Below are 21701 nucleotides of genomic sequence, written 5' to 3'. Positions count from 1 at the left end.
AAAGTGAGTCCATAAGTTGTGGGAACATTTCAATGATGGGGCTAGTGAAGTTAACTGAAGTTATCCCTCTGGTTCAAGAGCCTGATGGTTGAGGATTAATAACTGTTCCTGAACTTGGTGGTGTGAGTCCTGTACCACCACCTTGATGGCAGCAGTGGGAAGAGAGCATGTCCTGAGTGGTGGAGGTCCCTGATGATGGATGTTGCTTTTCTGCAACTAAGTTTAGTGTAGATGTGCTCAATGTTGGGGACATCTTTACTTTTGATAAACTGGACTGTATCCACTACTTTCTCCAGGATTTTCTATTCAAAGGCGTTGGTGTTTCCATACCAGGCTGTGGTGCAACCAGTCAATATACTCTCCACCACATCTTTGCAGAAGTTAGTCAAAGTTTTATATATCATGCTGAATGTACACAAATTCTTAAGGAAGCAGAGGTGCCATGCTTTCTTCTTAATTGCACTTACGTGCTGGGCCCAGGACATATCCTCTGATATAATAATACTGAGGAATCTAAAGTTGCCGACCCACTCTATCTACCTCTGATCCTCTGATGAGGACTAGCTCATTGGTTTCCTCCCCCTGAAGTCGATAATCAGCTGCTTGGTCTTGCTGACATTGAGAAAGAGGTTGTTGTTATGGCATCTCTCAGCCAGGTTTTCAATCTCCCTCCTGAATGCTGATTCTTGACTTGTACCTGTCTTGTACAAGTGCAAGATAACATCCCAATTCCTATACTCAACACCCCAACTGATGAAGGCCAGCATGCCAAAACCCTTCTTCACGACCCTGTGTAGCTCTGCTGCCATTTTCGGGGAACTAAGTGTTGTACTTCTAAATCCCTCTGTTTTGCAACACCTCCTGGGGCTCAACCATTCATTGCAAAATTTCTACCATCATTTGTCTTCCCAAACTGCAACACTGAATAAAACTCCATTTGCCTTTTCTTGGCCAACTTACACAGCTGATCAAGCTCCCACTTTATTTCCTGATAACCGTCTTCACTGTATATGACACCACCTATTTTAGTGTTGTCTGCAAACTTACTAACTATGCTGTACATTCTCATCCAAGAATTAATATTCAAGGCACGGAGGAGCAATTTATTCATCAAAGGACAGTATTGGTAAGGGCAGTATTGAATGTTGAATGCCATTTATTTGCTACTTAGCTACTAATTTGTATTAAGCTACTAGATTGTTTCAAAACCTGTTCGTATCATTATACCACATCGATGCTGTCCCCTCACCAACACTGTTCCCACCAACACCATTTTCAGTAACATGAAACATAAAACATTAATCCTTACAGAACAGAAGCAAGCCCTTCAACCCATCATGTCTGTTCTGAGCATGATCGTATCCAAATTTATCCTGTCCATATCCCTCTACTCCCTATCATTTCATATGTCACCTTGATGTCTCTTAAATGCCCCTACTGTATTTGCTTTAACCCCTAGCCTGACAGTGCATTCCATGCACCTACCACCCACTTGTGTAAAAACAAATGTTCTTTAAACTTTGCCTTCTCGCCTTAGAGCTATGCTATCTACTAGTTGAGTAGAGCCATTCAACATTTGTCATTCAATACTGACCTCACTAAAACTATATTTACCAGCTAAGGTTTTCAACAAAGAGGTGATTTTAAAACTTTGAACATTCAACAGTAAAAGAAGAGGCCCTTTGGCCCATGACATCAATACTGAAGAGGATGTCAAACTGAACTAATCCCTTCGGCCTCCACGTGATCCAAATGTCCTTATGCTTTAACAGAAATCTTCTCTGGATCTCCTCCAGGACATTTTTTTGAAAACTGTTTACTTTTTCCACTCAGTATCATTAATTACACATAACCAACTGTTCCCGTGATGCTGTGTCAGGTAAGTCTTGCCCATTAGCACAATTTCAGGAGCAGTTGATATAAATAGAACTGATGAATAAGTTCTAATCTACAGTGTTACCCATTATTCAACAACATCTTAAGTTGTTTTCTCTGGAGCATTGGGGGCTGAGGGGAGATCTGATAGAAGTTTCTAAAATGATGAGACATACATAGGGTTGTCAGGCAGAATCTTTTCCGCAGGTGAGAAATGTCATACACTAGAGGACATGCAATTAAGGTGAGACAGGGGAAATTTAAAGGAGATTTGTGGAGCAAGTTTTTTTTAAACACAGTGTAGTGGGTATTTGGTACAGGGTTCCTAGGGTAGTAGTGAATGTAGATCCGATAGTGACATTTAAAAGACGTGTGAATGAACAGTGAAAGGGGGGATATGGATCTTATACAGGCAAAAGAGATGTCTGGAGCACAACAACTCTTTGCAACCTGCTTTCTGCAGATCTGTTTATTACTTCTATTATAATTGTTCTACTCTCCTAAATGTAAATTCTAAGATTTTAAGGGTCTATAAATGCAATGCTATATTCTGCATTCTCGCATCACTGGTACTATCTCAATGCATTGACATTGTGGAATGAACTGTTTGGGTGGCATGCAAACACTATGGGCTGAAGGGCCTGTTGTACTGTACTCTTCTGTGTTCTGTGTCTCGTACAGCAGGTTTCATAGAATAAAACATCACATGGGAGCTCACAGAACAATTTTTGCAGTGGTGACCAAAAGCTTAGCAACAGAGGTTTAAGGTAGAAGGAAAAATAGTTTCTTGGCTATAAGAATATCAACATCTTTAAAAAACATATATCCTTTAATAAGCAACTTCCAAACCTTGAATGCTAACCTACACAGAATGCTTTTGTTCTAATATTAATAAAATATTAAAAACTGCAGGTACTGGAAATCTGAAATAAAAACAAAAGATGCCGTAAATACTATGCAGGTCAGGCAGCATATTGTATGTGGAGAGAGAAACAGTTAATGCTTCATCTACGGAAACGAACAAACAGTTGATGTTTCGGGCAGAGACCCGTCATGAGGACTGGAAAGGGTGGGGGAAAGATGCCAGAATACAAAGGTGGGGGAGGGGAAGGAGTACAAGCTAGAAGGTGATTGGTGAAGCCAGGTGGGTGGGGGGAAGGGGTATGAAGTAAAAATCTGGGAAGTGACAGGTGGGAGACGTAAAGAGCTGGAGAAGAAAGAATCTGTTAGGAGAGGAGAGTGGACTGTGGAAGGAGGAGGGAACCAGGTGATAGGCAGTTTAGGAGAAAAGGGAAGAGGAGACTAGATGTGGAATCGAAGAGGGCAGAAGGAAGGGGAAAAATTACCAGAAGTTGAAATTGATGGTTCATACCATTAGGCTGGAGACTACCCAGACAGAATATAAGGTGTTGCTCCTCTTGCCACAGTCTACTCTCCTCTCCTATCAAATTCCTTCTTCTCCAGTTCCTTTACCTTTCCCACCTTCTTACTTCATTCCCTTCTCCACCCACCTGGCTTCGCCTATCACCTTCTGCCTTGTACTCCTTCCTCTCCCCCACCTTCTAATTCTGGCTCCCTTCCCCTTCCTTTGCAGTCCCGAGGAAGGGTCTCAGCCTGAAATGTTGACTGTTTATTCATTTCCGACCTGCTGATTTCCTCCAGCATTTGGCGTGTGTTATTCAGGATGTCCCATATCTGCGGAATCCCGTGCTAACGTTTTAGTCATACATCCTTTGTTGACAATAGGAAAAAGAGAACATTTCATCGCAGAGCAGACCAATCAAAGGGAATATCATTGATAGGGTGGGACAACTGAGTGAAGGTAGCGGGTAAAACCAGTTCGTGCCTCTTTCTCTGTTATCTCTTGCTAATACTGAGGTTGTGGATATGCCCAGGAGGACAGAACACGGCAGAATCAGAATCGGGTTACACTTTGTGATATTTGTTGTTTTGTGGCAGCAGTGGAGTGCGAAACCATAAAATTACTATAAAATACAAAGTAATTTTTTTTGCGTGCCACAGTTCCCGAGGAGACGTTGGATTGCGCGGAGGGAGAGAGAGATTAAAAGAAGCGAGTGAGGGCAGTTCAGCGGATTTTGCTGCCACAGTTCCCGAGGAGACATTGGATTCTGCAGAGGGATAGAGTTTAAGAAAAGCGAGTGGGGACAGTGAACACGTTCTGCGTGCCACAGTTCCCAAGGAAACATTGGATTGCGCGGAGGGATAGAGCTTAAAAGTGGGGACAGTCAGTACATTATTTGTGCCACATTAGATTTCGTAGAGGGAGAGAGAGAGTTTAAAAGAAGTGAGCGTGAGCAGCCGACACATTTTGCCCACCCCCCGCCCTCAACCCACCACCCAGAAAATGCCCTCTTCCTGCTGCTGCCATCAGGAAGAAGGTACAAGAGCCTCAGGACTCTCACCACCAGGTTCAGGAACCATTATTACCCCTTAACCATCAGCCTCTTGAACCAGAGGGAATAGTTTCATTCAACTTCACTTGACTCATCATTGAAATGTTCCCACAAGCAATGGACTTGTTTTCAAGGACTCTTCATCTCATGTTCTCAACATTTATTGCTCATTTATTTATTACTATTATTTATTTGTTTTTGTACTTCCACAGCTTGTTGTCCTGTACTCTGGTTGAAAGCTCAAGCTGGGCTGTCTTTCATCGATTTTGTTATGGTTATTATTCTATAGATCTATTGAGTATGCCCACAAGAAAATGAATCTCAAAGTTGTATATGGTGACATATATGTACTTTGATAATTAATTTACTTTAAATGTTGAACTATGCACTTGGCAAGATCCAATAAAAATAAATAGGGTTTAAGCAGAGTGGGGATAATGTGAGTGGGCCAGTGTTTGGGTGGTGGTTGAGGAAAGGTGTAGGCCTTGGGTTTTTTTTATTATTTATTCTTTCATTCTTTCTTACTGCTTTGGAGCAGTGGAGATGCCAGGCAGGATAGGAGATACTCCTCCAGTGGGATGTGGGAGGGTGGAGAGACCTCCAATGTCCCTGAGGACTACACTTGCAAGAAGTGCATCCTGCTGCAGCTTTTAACAGAATATCTCAAGAAGCTGGAGCTGGAACTGGATGCACTCCAGATCATTTGGGGGGCTGAGGTGCAGGACACAGGTAACTGGATGACTGGCAGGAGGGGGAAAGGGGATAGGCAGCCAGTGCATAATACCCCTGTGGCTCAGAAGAAAAGGGGATGGAGAAGAGGTGAGCTGAAGTGATAGGGGATTCATCAATTAGGGGAACAGAAGAGAGGTTCTGTGGATGAGAATGACATTACCAGATAGTATGTTACCTCCTCCTCCCTTTCCCCCAGGTGCTATGGTCAGGGACATCTCGGATCAAGACCACAGCATTCTTAAGTGGGAGGGTGAGCAGTCAGAGGTCATGGTCCATGTCAGTACCAATGACATAGATAGGGTGGGTGACAAGGTCCTGCAAGGTGAATTCAGGGAGTTAGGTGCCAAGTGGGCCTCCAGGACTGCTACCTGTGCCATGTGTTAGTGAGGCCAGAAATAGGAAGATCATACAGTTTAACACGTGGCTAAGGAGCTGGTGCAGGAGGGAGGGCTTTATGTTTTTGTAATCATTGGGTTTCTCTTCCAGGGCAGATGGGACCTGTACAAAGGGTATGGTTTGCACCTGAACTGTAGGGGAATTAACATCGTAGCAGGAAGATATGCTCGTGCTGCACACTTAGAGATTTAAACTAGAGTTGCAGGAGGGTGAGAACTAGAATGCCAGATCAGACAGTGGAGTGGTGGTGGAGAAGGTTGTTGTTCAGACTCATACCAAGCCAGGAATCAAAAGGTGGAGCATGGTGGAACTAATGTTCTGAACTACATATATTTCAGTGCAAGGAGCATTTTCAGATTGGTGGATGAGCTTTGGGTATGGATCAGCACGTGGAATTATGACATTATAGCCATTTGCGAGACAGCTTCAGGAGTGGCAGCTCAATATTCCAAGGTTCCATTATTTTAGATTTGACAGAGTGGGAGGGATTAAAGGAGGAGGGGTTGCCTCACTAGTCAGGAAAAATGTCATGGCAGTGCTCGGACAGTTCAGACTGGAGAGTTCGTATAATGAAGCACTATAGGTGGAACTGAGGATTAAGAAAGACATGACCATGTTAATGGGATTATATTATAGACTACCCAACAGTCCATGGGATTTAGAGGAGCAACTTTGTTGAGAGATCACAGAATGTTGCAAGAGAGAAGATTGTGATATTTGGGGATTTTAACTTTCCACATATTGACTGTGACTCTCATACTATAAAAGGGCTAGATGGGAAAGAGTTTGTCAAATGTGTTCACAAAAGTTTCCTTAATTAATACATAGAAGTCCCAACTAGAGAGAGTGTGATACTATATCTCCTATTATAGAATGAGACAGGGTAGGTGATAGAAGCTTCGTAGAGGAATACTTTTGCACCTGGTATCATAATGCCATTAGTTTTAAGGTAATTAAGGAAAAAGATAGATCTGCTCCTCAAGTTGAGATTCTAAGTTGGAGAAAGGCCAATTTAGATGATATCAGAAAAGATCTTGTAAGTCTGGATTGGGCAGATTGTTTTCTGGGTAAATGGCGGGTGTTCAAAAGTAAAATTTTGAGATTAAAGAATTTGTACCTATGTTCCTGTCAGAATAAAAGGCAAGGATAACAAGTTTGGTGAACCTTGGTTTTTAAGGGATAGTGAAGCCCTGGTTAAGAAAATGGAGGAGGTGGTATAGTCAGGCAGAAACAAATGAGGTACTTGGGGAGTATAAGAAATACAAGAGAACACTTAAAGAAGGAAATCAGGAAAGCTAAAAGAAGATAGGGTGCTCTAGCAGACAGCATGAAGGGGAATCCTAAAGTTTTCTACAGAAATATTAAGGAAAAAAGGATAACAAAGGACAAAATTGGTCCTCCTGAAGATCAGAATGGTGATCTATGCATGGAACCAAAAAAGATGGGTGCGATCTTAAATGGATTTTTTGTATCTGTATTTTTTCAGGATACAGACACAGGCTCCATAGAAGCAAGGCAAAACTGTAGTAAAATCATGAGCCCTATGCAGATTTCGGAGGAGGAGGTGCTTGCTGTCTTGAAGCAAATTAGGATGGATAAATCCCCAGGGCCTGACAAGGTGTTCCCTTGGAGCCTGTGGGAGGCTACTGCAGAAGCTGTAGGGGCCCTAGCAGGGATATTTAGGGTGTCATGGGTGAGATACTGGAGGATTAGAGGATAGCTAATATTGTTCCATTGTTTAAGAAAAGCTCTAAGAATAATCCAGGAAATTATGGGCCATTGAGTCTAACATCAATAGTGAGAAAGTTATTGGAAGGTGTTCTAAAGGACTGGATATATGAGTATTTGAATAGACAGGTACTGATTAGGGACAGTCAACATGGCTTTGTGTATGATAGGTCATGTCTAACCAATCTTATAGAGTTATTTGATGAAGTTGCCAGGAAAGCTGATGAAGGCAAAGCAGTGGATGTTGTCAACATGGATGTTTACAAGGCCTTTGACAAGGTGCCTCATGGGAGGTTATTCAAGAAGGTTCAGTCATTTGGCATTCAAGATGAGGTAGTAAATTGGATTAGACACTGGCTTTTTAGGAGAAACCAGAGACTGATAACTAGAGGGTTGCCTCTCTGACTGGAGGCCTGTGATCAGTGCTGGGACCATTGTTGTTTGTTATCTATATCAATAATCTGGATGATAATGTGGTAAACTGGATCAGCAAGTTTGTGGATGACAATGAGGAAAACTACCAGAGCTTGCAGTGATATCCGGACCAGCTGGAAAAAGTGGGCTGAAAAATGGCAGATGGAATTTAATGCCGACAAATGTGAGTTGTTACAATGCACTTCGGTAGGAAGCAACGAGTGTGGGTCTTACACAGTGAGCATATGGCACTGAGGAGTGCGGTATTATATCTATTATCTGGGAATACGGATACGTAATTCTTAAAAAGTGACGTCACAGGCAGGTAGGGTTGTAAAGAAAACTTTTGGCACATTCACTGTCATTATCAATGTATTGAGTACAGGAGTTGGGATGGTAGTTGAAATTGTATAAGACATTGGTGAAATCTAGTTTGGAGTACTGTATGCAGTTTTGGTCACCCACCTACAGTAAAAAATGTAAATAAGGTTGAAAGAGCACATAGAAAATTTACAAGGATGTTGCTTAGACTAGAGGACCTGAGTTATAAGAAAAGATTGAATTGGTTAAGACTTGACTCCCTAGAACATAGAAGACTGAGGGGAGATTTGATAGAGGCATACAAAATGATGAGAGGTACAGACAGAGTAAATGCAAGCAGGGTTTTCCCACTGAGGGTGGGTGGGATACAAAACTAGAGGTTGTAGGTTAAGGATGAAAGGTAGAATGCTTAAGGGCAACATGAGGGGGGGGGATCTTCACTCAGAGGGTGGAATGATCTGCCAGTGCAAGTGATGGATATGGGTTGAATTTCAATATTTAAGAGAAATTTGAATAGATACATGGATGGGAGGGGTATGGTCTAAGGTGCAAGTCGATGTGACAAAGCACATTAATGGGTTGGCATGGACTAGATGGCTGAAGAGCCTGTTACTGTGCTGTTGTGTTCTATGACTCTAAATAACTAGTGCTTAAAAAAATGAATAACAAGATACTGCTGATGGATTCCGGACTGTTCAGAAATCTCATAGTGAAAGGAGAAAGCTGTTCCAGATCTGTTGAATATTGATCTTCAGGCCCCTGTACCACCTCCTCAGTGGTAGTATTGGGAAGAGGATAGCAGAGATCCTTAATGATGGATGTCACCTTTTTGAGGCACCGCCTCTTGAAGATGTCCTCAGTGGTGATAAGGGCTGTGCCCATGATGGAGCTGATTGAGACTACAGCCTTCAGCAGCCTCTTGCGATCGTGTGACCTGGAGCCTCCCTACCAAGCAGTGATGAAATCAGTCAGAATGCTTTACACCTTACACGCACAGAAAAAAACCACTGAACCAAAATGACAGCCCTGACAATGGGTTTCGACCTGAAACTTCGACTATCCCTCTATCTGCACAGATGCTGCCTGACTTGCTGAGTTCAACCAGCATACGACAAAGAATAGTATACACAGGAACAAGCCCTTAAATTTACAACATTGTGACAAGCAACTTAAACTAATGATACCTAATTAAACTAATCCCGTCTGCCTACACACAGCCCATATCACTTCATTCTCCACACGTTCACCTGCCTAAAAACCTCTTAAGACTCAAGATAGTTTAAAGTCATTTGCATTACACAAGTGTAAAGGAGAATGAAATGATTGTTAATCTGGATCCAACGCAGCATTAAAAAAAAGCACAATAAGATTAAAAAACCACAAGGTTTAAAAATAGGCAATAAATAGGAATACATCAGATAGCTTATATGCACGGACTGATTGTATGTTCAAGTGATGTTAGGCACAGGAGTGTTTGTATATAAGGTGACTGACAGAAAATGATAAAGTAGTAGTGGTTGGTGGGGGGGTGTTGTGGAAGGGTGAGTTAGTGGTTAGAGGTGTTGATCACCCTGGAAGTTTGGGGAATATAACTGTTCTTGAGTTTGGTAGTCCTGATGTGGATGCTATGTAACCTCCTCCCTGATAGGAGAGTGGCAAACAGTCCATGAGCAGGTTGGGGGGTGGGGGTGGGGTGGGATCCTTAATTATGTCAATGGCCCTTTTCTGGCACCTTTCTGTATATGTGTCCTTGATGGTGGGTAGGCTGTTGTTAATGCTTGAAATTTGTTTCTCTTTGCAAAATGATGACAAAGTGATCAGTTCCACCACACATACAGAAAAAGTGATGTTCTCATATTATTGATTATCACAAATGTTTTTAATTGCTTGAACATGATGGTGTAATATTTAGACAAGTTATTGAATACATGCCAAGTGACCCATTCCCATTTGACAATGGAGACCTGTAGTTCAGGGTCTTTTCTCCCAGGCCACTGGATTCTAGTCCAGTACCTCATGTCTTTATTACTACTGTGTGACTCTAGGCCACCAACTCTGCCCTGAAAATATCCAGCAAGTCAGCAAGGGCAGTTTGGGATGGAACTGGAATTGCTAGTTAGCCTATTATCGTCACGTGCCATATTACAGCGAGAAGCTTGTCCTGCATACTGTTCAGGTAGATCAACTCCTGCATTGAGGCAGAAAGTAAAATAATAACAGAATGCCGTATAAATGTTTTGAGCATCAGAAATCAGTGATCCGAAGCATGAGAAGACATAGCTCACTCAGGTTTGCTGGTTGATTACACAAGGCGTCAATTTGAGGCAGTTTGCTGTTTTGAGAAGTGGGCAATCAGCGATTGGGATTCATTGGCAAGAACAAATTAAATTTAGGCAGGGAGAAGTGGAGCAGCCATTTTTGGAGTGGACGGTGTTAGAGTGGGGATCTTGAGGCTTTAGCTTTTCAAGGCTTCAGAGAGAAGAGACTTGAGTGAGAGAAGGAGAAAAGCTGTAGGTAGACTTTTTTCTCCCAGTTTATTTATTACTTCCTTCTTTATATTTGCACAATTAGAACCACAGGGATGCCAGGCAGGATAGTAGAATACTTCTCTTACTGGGTGTGGAAAGGCATGGAGACCTCCAATGTCCCCGACGACTTCACCTGCAAGAAGTGCAACCAATTGCAGCTTCTAACACTCCTCATTAAGGAGTTAGAGCTCAAATTGGATGAACTCTGGATGTCAGGAGGCTGAGGGGGTGATAGACAGGGTATATAGAGAGATAGTCACAGCCAAGGTGTGTGATACAGGAGACTGGGTGACAGTCAGGAAAGGGGAGAGGTTAAGCAGCCAGTGCAGCGTACTGCAGAGGCCATCCTTCTCAAAAACACATATACACTTTGGGTACTGTTGGGGAGGTGGGGGGGGGGGGGGCAATGACCAGCAGAGGAAAATCACAGAGGCCAGGTCTCTGGCACTGAGTCTGGCTCTGATATTCAGAAGGGAAAGGAGGAATAAAGGCAAGCTGTGGTGATAGGGGATTCGTTCGCTAAGGGAACAGAAAGGAGGTTCTGTGGATGAGAACAAGTTTCTTAGATGGTATGCTGCCTCCCGAGATACATTGGATTCTTAAGTGAGAGGGTGAGCAGCCAGGGGTCGTGGTCCATGTAGGTATCAATGACTTGGGTAAGAAGAGTGATGAGGTTCTGCAAAATAAGTTTAGGGAGTTGGGCGCTGTTAAAGGATAGGACCTCCCGGGTTGTCATCTCAGATTGCAACCTGTGCCACATGCTAGTGAGGTCAGAAACAGGAAGATTGTACAATTTAATATGTGGTTAAGGAGTTGGTGTAGGAGGGAGGGCATAAGATTTTTGGATTATTGAGCTCTCTTTTGGGAAGATGGGGCCTGTACAGAACAGACGATTTGCACTTGAACTGGAGGGGGACTAATATCCGAGCCTGAAGATTTACTCGTACTGCATGGGGGGCTGCGGGGATGTGGTTTAAACTAAGGTTGCAAGGAGATGGGAACCAGAGTGCCAGAACAGATACAGGAGAGGTTGTGTGCAGAGCTGCGTATATTTCAATGCAAGTATTATAGGAAAGGCAGGTGAGCTTAGGCTTTGATGGAACCACGGAATTATGACATTGTAGCCATTAGTGAGACTTGGCTGCAAGAGGAACAGGACTGACTGCTCAATATTCTGGGGCTCAGCTGTTTTAGATGCAACAGAGCAGGAGGAAGGTGGTGTTACTAGTCAGGGAAAACACCATGATAGTACTCTGTCAAGATAGACTTAAAAACCCATCAAGTGTGGCTTTATAGGTGAACTGAGGAATAAGCAAGGTATGACTATGTTAATAGGGCTATATTATAGACCATCCAACAGTTCGTGGGATTTAAAGGAACAGATTGTAGAGAGATCACAGACTGTTGCAAGAAACATAAGATTGTTATTGTAAGTAATTTTAACTTTCTACATTTTGACTCTCATACTGTAAAAGGACAAGATGGGATAGAGTTTGTCAAAAGTGTTCAGCGATGTTTCCTTAATTAGTACATGTAAGTCCCAATGAGGGAGTGTGAGATACTTGATCTTGTATTAGACAGTGCAGGTGACAGAAATCTGTTAGTGAAACACTTTACATCCAGTATCATAATACCATTAGTCTACGGTAATTATGGAAAAGGGTAGGTTTGATCTTTGTGTTGAGAATTTAAATTGGAGAAAAGCCAGTTTTGATGGTATCAGAAAAGATCAGGCATCTGGATTGGGACAGGTTGTTTTCTGGCAAAGGTGCACTTGGTAAGAGGGAGACCTTCAAAAGTGAAATTCTGAGAGTACAAAGTTTGTATGTGGCTTATAGAATAAAAGGTAAAGGTAACAAGTTTAGGGAACCTTGGTTTTCAAGAGATGTAAAAGCTCTATTAAGAAACAAAAAAGAGGTGCATAACAGGAATGGATAGGTGGAATAAATTAAGTACTTATGGAGTTTAAAATGCAAAATAACACTTAAGAAAGAAATCAAGAGGGCTAAAAGAAGGCATGAGGTTGCCATAGTAGACAGGGTGAAGGAGAATCCTAAGGGCTTCTACAGATATGTTAAGAACAAAAGGATTGCAAGGGACAAAATTGGTCTTCCAGAAGATCAGAATGGTAATACATGCATGGAGCCAAAAGAGATGGGGAGATCTTAAATGAATTTTTTTGCATCTGTATTTACACAAGACACAAACACAGAGTCTATAGAAGTGAGGCAAAGTAGCAGCGATGTCATGGACCAGATTACATAGGAGGAGGTGTTTGCTGTCCTGAGGCAAATCAGGGTGGATAAATTCCCAGGACTGGCAAGGTGTTGTGGAAGCTAGTGCAGAAATTGCAGCGGCCTTAGCAGAAATATTTAAATCATCCTTAGCAATAGGTAAGGTACCAGAAGATTGGACGATAGCTAATGTTTTCTGTTGTTTAAGAAAGGCTCTAAAAATAAAGCAGGAAAATATAGGCAGGGAGCCTGATGTCAGTAGTGGGAAAGTTACCAGAAGATATTCTAAGGGACCAGACACATGAATATTTGGATAGGCGTGGACTGATTAGGGACAGTCAGCATGGCTTTGTGTCTGTGGTCAGTCATATCTAACCAATCTTATAGATTTTTTTGAGAAAGTTACCAAGAACATTGATGAAGGCAACACAGTGGATGTTGTCTGCATGGATTTCTGCACCGCATTTGACAAGGTTTTTCCAAAAAGGTTCAGTCACTCAGCATTCAAGATGAGGTAGTAAACTGGGTTAGGTATTGGCTTTGTGGGAGAAGCCAGAGTGTGATAATAGATGGTTGCTTCTCTGACTGGAGGCCTGTAACTAATGGAGTGCTGCAGGAATTGGTGCTGGGTCCATTGTTATTTGTCATCTGTTTCAATGATCTGGATGATAATGTGGTTAACTGGATCAGTAAATTTGCAGATGACACCACGAATGGGGGTATAGTGGACAGCGCAGAAGACTGTCAGGAGGACCCGAGTTATAAGGAAAGGTTGACTAGGTTAGAATTTTATTCCCTAGAACATAGAAGATTGAGGGGAGATTTGTTAGAGGTATACAAAATTATGAGGGGTATAATTAGACAAAATGTAAGCAGGCTTTTTCCTCTGAGGTTGGGTGGGACTACAACAGGAGGTAATGGGTTAAAGATGAAAGGTGAAATGTTTAAGGGGAACATGAGGGGAAACTTTTTCATTCAGAGGGTCATGAGAGTGTGGAATGAGCTGCAAGCGTAAGTGATGCATGTAAGTTCAATTTCAACGTGTAAGAGAAGTTTGGATAAGTACATGGATAGTAGGGATTTGGAGTGCTACGGTCCGGGTGCAGGTCAATGGGAGTAGGCATTTTAAATGGTTTGGCATGGACTAGATGGGATGGATAGCCTGTTTTGCTGCTGTATTCTTCTACGACTAAAGTATTATGGTTACAGAGAAAGTGCAGTGCAGCCAGATACGAAGATGCAAGGGCAATAACAAGGTAGTTGTTGGATCATGAGTTCACTTTTATTGTCCTTTCAAGAGTCTGATAACAGCAGAATAGAAATTGTTGTTGATCTGGTGACATGTGTTTTCAAGCTTTTGTATCTTCCTCCCAATGGAAGGAGGGAAAAGAGAGAATGAACATGCTGGGAGGGGTACCCTTCCCAAGCAGCAGAAAGTGTAGACAATGCAGGGGAGGCTAGTTTGCTTGAAGGACTGTGCTGTGTCCGACATCTCTCCAGTTTCTGATCTTCGCAATCAGAGCAGTGAGCAGAAGAGCCTGTTCCTATGCTCTACCCTCTATGTTCTATTTATGTCCAAGCTGCATCTGTTTCCTACTGACTCAGTTATTGATGAACAAATCCCAGATTCTACTGAATGTGAAAGAATTAAATGGTCTTGGAGGTGTTTTCTATAGCCCCTTTCACATCCCCTTTCACATCCCCTTCAAGGCCATCCCGAAGGCCTTTCTAACCAGTCACTGGTAAAACCCCTCATATTTCCTCTGTCTCCTTGGTGATAGTTGCAAGGTGGAAATATTCTATTCACTGTGAGGTTAGGCTTGTTGGAGGACTCCATTGTTCGACACACTGCAGTCTTACTTCAGAACCAGTCACAGTGACTTTTCTTAAAGTTATTCATTTACTGGCTATAGAGTCATACTGTCCAAAAACCAGTCCTGAAACACTGGTTAATTGTGTTTACTGTCATGTGCCCAAGTCCAGTAAGGTTCAGTACAGCCAAAAATCTGCTTGCAGTAGCACCACAGGCACATTCCTGTCAATACAGTCACCATGGCTTTGTGAAGGGCAGATTGTGTCTAATAAGCCTGTTTAAGAGTTCTTTGAGGTGGTGACCAGGCATATAGATGAGGGTAGTGCAGTGGATGTGATCTACATGGATTTTAGTAAGGCATTTGACAAGGTACCATACAGTAGGCTTATTCAGAAAGTCAGAAGGCATGGGATCCAGGGAAGTTTGGCCAGGAGGATTCAGAATTGTCTTGCCTGCAGAAGGCAGAGGGTCATGGTGGAGGGAGTACATTCAGATTGGAGGGTTGTGACTAGTGGTGTCCCAAAAGGATCGGTTTTGGGACTCCTATTTTTTGTGATTTTTATTAACGACCTGAATGTGGGGGTAGAAGGGTGGGTTGGCAAGTTTGCAGATGACACAAAGGTTGGTGGTGATAATGTGGAGGATTGTCAAAGATTACAGAGAGACATTGATAGGAAGCAGGAGTGGGCTGAGAAGTGGCAGGTGGAGTTCAACCCGGAGAAGTGTAAGGTGGTACACTTTGGAAGGACAAACTCCAAGGCAGAGTACAAAGTAAATGGCAGGATACTTGGTAATGTGGAGGAGCAGAGGGATCTGGGAGTACATGTCCACAGATCCCTGAAAGTTGCCTCACAGGTAGATAGGGTAGTTAAGAAAGCTTATGGGGTGTTAGCTTTCATAAGTCAAGGGATAGTCGCGAGGTAGTAATGCAGCTCTATAAAATTCTGGTTAGGCCACACTTGGAGTACTGTGTCCAGTTCTGGTTGCCTCAGTATAGGAAGGATGTGGAAGCATTGGAAAGGGTACAGAGGAGATTTACCAGGATGCTGCCTGGTTTAGAGAGTATGCATTATGATCAGAGATTAAGGGAGCTAGGTCTTTACTCTCTGGAGAGAAGGAGAATGAGAGGAGACATGATAGAGGTATACAAGATATTAAGAGGAATAGATAGAGTGGACAGCCAGTACCTCTTCCCCAGGGCACCACTGCTCAATACAAGAGGACATGGCTTTAAGGTAAGGGGTGGGAAGTTCAAGGGGGATATTAGAGGAAGGTTTTTTATTCAGAGTGGTTGGTGCGTGGAATGCATTACCTGAGTGTGTGGTGGAGGCAGATACACTAGTGAAGTTTAAGAGACTACTAGACAGGTATATGGAGGAATTTAAGGTGGGGGGATATATGGGAGGCAGGGTTTAAGGGTCGGCACAACATTGTGGGCCGAAGGGCCTGTACTGTGCTGTACTATTCTATGTTCTATCTAAGTTATACCAGACAGCAAAGAAAACAAGTGGAAGCAGAATATTAGTGCAAAAACTGAACATAATCAGAGACAAGTTCATGGTCGCACAAGAGATAGTCGGTGGTGGTCCATTGCTGAGGTATGATTAGAGTTGTGCAGGTTAGTTGTAGAGAAGGAGCTGTTCCTGAAACTGGTGATGTGGGACCTCCTTGTTTTGTCCCTCCCATCTGAGGGTTGCACCAAAAAGAGGGCATGGTCTCGATGGTGGGAATCCTTGATCACGTTAAACCTTCTTGAAGCCCTGCCTCTTGTAGATGCATCGGTGTGGGGAGGCCTGTGGTCCACTACTCTCTGTAGCCTCTTGTGTTCCTGTGTGTTGTAGCTGCCGTACCATGTTATGATGCAAGCAGTCGGGGGACTTTCAATAGTGCATCTGTAGAAGTTTGTTAGGTTTTGATGGTCATGGGGAGAACGGACAAACTCCACACAGACAACACTGGTTTAGAATTGGACTGGGTCTCTGGTACTGTGTGGCAGCAGCTTTACTATCAGAGCCACTTGTGCTGCCCAGTAGAATATAGAACAGAACAGGAACAGGCCCTTCATCTTCCCCCCACCACCCATATCTGCATACCGTCAAATCAAACTAAATCTCTCATGCCTGAACATGATCCATATTACCCCATTCCCTGCATATTCCTGTATCTAACAGCCTCTTAGCTACCACCATCACATCTGCTTCAACCATCACTGTCCCTAGCAGCCCATTCCAGGTACCCACAACTTGGTAAAAAAGTAATATCTACTTTAAATGTTTCTTCTCTTAAATGTGTGTTTGAAATTTGAAATTTTAACCTGTCTGCCTTGTGTATAAACCTATTGCGTCTTTCTACAACCTCCGATGCTCCACAGAAATCAACGCGAGTTTGTCCATCCTCTTCTTATTGCTCAAGCCCTCTCTCTATTCCAGGCAGCATTCTGATCAACCATTTCCAAACCCTCCAATAGTTCCACAGAATCAGAATCAAGTTATTTGTCGCTGACATTAGTCAGGAAACTCGTTGTTTAGTGCCAGCAGTACAGTGCAGGCATTTCAAATTAGTATAAGCTTCAATAAAAGCATAAATAAATTGTGCAAAAGAGGAATAATGGTTCACGCACCATTCAGAAATCTGATGGGAAAAGGGAAGAAGCTGTTCCTAAAACAGTGAATATGGGTCTTCAGGCTCCTGTACCTCCTCAATGAGGGCATGTCCCAGGTGGTGAAGGTCCTTAGAGATGGTCGCTGCTTCTTGAAAATGTCCTTAATGAGGGGAGACTTGTGCCTGTGATGGAGCTGGCTGAGTCTACAACGCTCTGCAATCTCTCTTGATCCTGCACGTGGAGCCTCCACACCAGGCAGTGTTGGAACCAGTCGGAATGCTCTCCACAGTACATCTGTAGAAATTTACTAGAGGCTTTGGTGACATACCTAATCTCAAACTCCCAATGAAGGAAAACTATTGGCATACCTTGGTCATGATTGCATCAATATGGTGGGTTCTGATATGTTGTTGTGCAGGACCTTGAAGTTGTTCACCCTTTCCATCGATGATGTGTTCAGTAAGGACCTGTACCTCCTGTCTGATGATTGCACCAGAAAGAGGGTGTGGTCTGGACGGTGGGAATCTTTGATGTTGATCCTTCTTGAAGCACCACCTCTTGTAGACGCATCAGTACTGTAATGGGGTGATCAAATTTTAGTATTGAGTTGGGAACTCTACCATAAATCCTAATGTTTTCCCTTCTTTTCCTCCTTGCAGAAAGCGCTTGCCACTGTGCAGTTTGGAACGGGCTATGACGGCGTTCAAAGGGATTTGGACCCAGTCTTTCTGGAGAGCAGTTTCAGCTGAGTTTCTGGCCACGCTCATCTTTGTTCTTCTTGGCATCGGATCCACCATCAGCTGGGGCGGTGTGAGCGGATCCGTAGACACCCTCCTCATCTCTCTCTGCTTTGGGTTCAGCATTGCCACCATGGTTCAATGTTTTGCCCACATCAGTGGGGGCCACATTAATCCCGTGGTAACTGTCGCCATGGTCTCCACCCGGAAGCTCAGCCTGGCCAAGGGATTCTTCTACATTCTAGCGCAGTGTCTTGGTGCCATTGCGGGAGCAGGGATCCTCTACGTTGTCACTCCACCAGGCGTTAGGGGTGAATTTGGTGTCACCACGGTAATATTGATATCGGTTTATTATCGGTCTCTGCTGTTCCTTTGGATTTATAAGTTGTGTTGAGAGGGAGAGCTTGCCGCGTGGGCAACAGCTTGCTCTCCATATCGTACTGCCCTGGCTTGCATATTGACTTAGTATCAATTACGTAGACAGCTAGGACACAACATCCATGGTCAACCCCGAACAATGAAGATACAGTAAAAAGCTGGCCTTGAATGCTGTTCATACAGATCAATTCATTTCATGGTGCATTAAGGTAGAACAGTAACAGAATGTAGAATATAAAGTGAAACCGCTACAGAGAAAGTGCAGTGCAGGTAGACAATAAGGTTCAGTATATAAGTGTGAGGTATATCTTATACAAGAAGTCTGTTCAAGAGTCTGATAATAATGGGACAGAAGCTGTCCTTAAGCCTGGTGGCACGTGCTTTCAGGATTTTGTATCTTCTTCCCAATGGGAGGAAGGAGCATACAGAATATCTGGGGTGGCTGGAGTCTGGCTGCGAGAAGTGCATATATGGAATGCATGGAATCGTGAGAATTGTGCGGTGCAGAAGGTGGTCAATTGTCCATTAAGCATAGAATGGGAGAATAGGTAAAGAGATGGCAGATGGAATATAGTGTAGGAAAGTGTATGGTTATGCACTTTGAAAGAAGGAATAAAGGCACACACTAAACAGGGAGTAAATTTGCACATCAGAAGTGCAAAGGGACTTGAGAATCCTAATGCAGGCTTCCCTAAAAGTTAATTTGCAGTTTGAATTGGTAATAAGAAAGTTAAATGTGTTGTTAGCATTCATTTCAGGAGGACTACAATATAAAAAGCAAGGATATAATGCTGACATTTTCTCAGGCATTGGTCAGACCACATTTGGAGTATTGTGAGCAGTTCTGGCCCCATATCTAAGAAAAGGCATGCAGGTATTGGAGAGGGTGAAGAGGAAATTTACAGGAATGATCCTGGGAATGAAAGGGTTAATGTATGAGGACTATCTGATAGCTCTGTGCTTGTAATTGCTGGAGTTTAGAAAAATGAGGGGTGATTTTATTGAACCCTACCTAATATTGAAAGGCCTAATATTGGACGTGCAGAGGATGTTTCTAAAAGTGGGAGAATCTAGGAACTGAGAGCACAGCCTCAGAATAGAAGAACGTCCCTTTATAACAGAGCTATGTGAAGTGATGAATTGTTCTGAGAGGCTGGTGTTGAAGCATATCAACTCCTGTCTGAATGCTGACTTGGATCTGCTCCAATTTGCCTACCAAAGCAACAGGTCTACAGCAGATGCCATCTCGTTCACTCGTCACACAACCCTGGAACATCTGGACAGCATAGATGCATACATCAGGATGCTCTTTATCGACTACAGCTTGGCATTTAATACTATCATCCCCTCAAAACTAATCAGTGAACTCCAAGACCTGGGCCTCAATACACCCCTGTGTAATTGGATCCTGGATTTCCTCACTTGTAGACCCCAGTCAGTTCAGATTGGCAACAACATCTCCATCAGCACAGGAGCACCACAGGGTTGTGTACTTAGCCCCCTGCTCTACTCGCTTCATACCTATGACTGTGGCTAAGTACAGCTCCAACACTATAGACAAGTTTGCTGACAACACCATTGCTGTGCTCTGTATTAAAGGGGATGATGAATCAGCATACATAAGGGAGAATGAAAACTTGGCTGAGTCATGTCATAACAACAACCTGTCACTCAATCTCAATAAGACTAAGGAACTGACTGTAGACTTCAGGAGAGGGAAACTAGAAGTCCATGAGCCAGTAATCATCAGAGGTTCAGTAACTTTAAATTCCTGGGTGTCACTATCTCAGAGGACCTGTCCTGGATTCATCACATAAATACTATTGCGAAGAAAGCACGACAGCGTCTCTACTTCCTCAGTAGTCTGCAGAGATTCGGCATGTCTTCAAAAACTTTAGCAAACTTCTTGAGATCTGTGGTGGAAAGTGTGCTGACAGGATGCATTGTGGCCTGGTATGGGAACACCAATGCCTTTGAGCTGAAAATCCTACGAAAGGTAGTGGATGTGGTCCAGTACATCACAGGTAAAGCCCTCCCAACCATTGAGCACATCCACATGAAACATTACTGTAGAAAAGCAACATCCATCATCAAACATCCTCACCACCCAGGCCATGCTCTTTTCTCATTGCTGCCATCAGATAAAAGGTAGAAGTGCCTCAGAACTCACACCATCAGGTTCAAGAAGTTACTAGCCCTCAACTTACAGGCTCTTGAACAAAATGGGATAGCTCCACTTATTCAGGACTCTGTTATGTCATTATTTCCTGTTCGTTATTTATTGTTATTTATTTATTTCTGCTTTTGCACAGTTTACAGTTTATAGGTCCTGATGTTTATAGTTTACAGTTCTTCTATAGATTTGCTAAGAATGCAGCAGAGAAAGAATCTCAGGCTTGTATGTGGTGACGTGTATGAGGTCTGATAATAAATTTTACTTTGAACTTTGAGCTAGGATGAATTCCTTTAGCTAGAGTGCAGTGAATTTGTAGAATTTATTGTTACAGATGTCAATGGAGGCCAAGTCATTGCATATATTTAAAGTGGAGATTGATAGGTATTTAAATAGAAAGGGCATCAAAGGTTATGGGAGAAGTCAAAGGAAAGAGGATGAGGGAAAATAAATCAGGCATAATTAAAGATAGAACAGACTCAGTGGACTGAATGGCCTAATTCTGATCCTGTGCCTTATGGTCTAACATAGAACAGTACAGGAATAGGTCTTTAGGCTCACAATATCTGTGCCAAACATGATGCCAAATTAAAATAAATCTCTTCTGCAACCTCACAAACTTACTGTGCGACTGCAACATAGCATCCATAGTGTTAATCTCAGTGCCCCGACTGGTGAAGGCTAGCATGTCAAAGGCTGCCTTCTGCCTGTACATGATCCATATCCTTCCATTCCCTTCATCAAACATCGCTGTCCTATCTGCTTCCGCCATTGACCCTGGCAGCTATTCTGTTAAATCTATGTCACTCCTTGCTCCTAGTAAAATAAATCTGTCACTACTCTCCCTTCATGGCCCTGCAAACCATTTCCTCAGAAGCAGACAGTGAGCAGTAAGACCCTGGGGAGGTGTTTGGAACAGAGGGACCTCGGAGTACAGGTACATTGTTCACTGAAAGTGGTGACACAGGTAGACAGGGCGGTGAAGACGGTGATCTTCATCAGTCTACACTTGGAGCTGAGTATAGGAGTTGGGATATGTTTCTCTTGTACTGGATGTAGGTGAGGCTGCACCTGGAGTATCAGGTACTGTTTTGTTGACCTTGTTACAGGAATGGCATCATTCAGCTGGAAAGAGTGCAAAGAAGATATACAAAAATGTTTCCAGGACTTCCTTGTAGGGAGGGATGATCTTGCAGAGAAGTATAAAATAATGAATGGCAGATTGGGGGAATTCACTCAGTCTTTTACCCAGTGAAAGGGAACAAAAAACTAGAGGGCATTGATTTAAAGTGAACCAGCAGCCTATGATCATTGTCTTTGGTAAACTAGTTCAGTGCTTGGTATTCATTTTGTATA

The 21701-nt window shown here is 43.0% G+C and overlaps 1 protein-coding gene across 2 annotated transcripts in view; it reads left to right on the top strand.

The window, feature by feature from the left end:
* aqp4 (aquaporin 4) overlaps nt 1-21701 on the top strand; it is a 38281-nt gene that overhangs the window by 2098 nt on the left and 14482 nt on the right. For both annotated transcript variants that reach the window (XM_073045862.1, XM_073045851.1), the window contains exon 2: nt 17717-18125. In XM_073045862.1, coding sequence (XP_072901963.1) covers nt 17717-18125 — 409 coding nt within the window. The remainder of the gene's footprint in view (nt 1-17716; nt 18126-21701) is intronic.

This window comes from Hemitrygon akajei, chromosome 1 (assembly GCF_048418815.1).
Source record: "Hemitrygon akajei chromosome 1, sHemAka1.3, whole genome shotgun sequence".
In the NCBI taxonomy this organism is placed as follows: domain Eukaryota; kingdom Metazoa; phylum Chordata; class Chondrichthyes; order Myliobatiformes; family Dasyatidae; genus Hemitrygon; species Hemitrygon akajei.
Note: the sequence above shows the minus strand (reverse complement) of the source record. Positions and strands in the feature narration are given on the sequence as shown.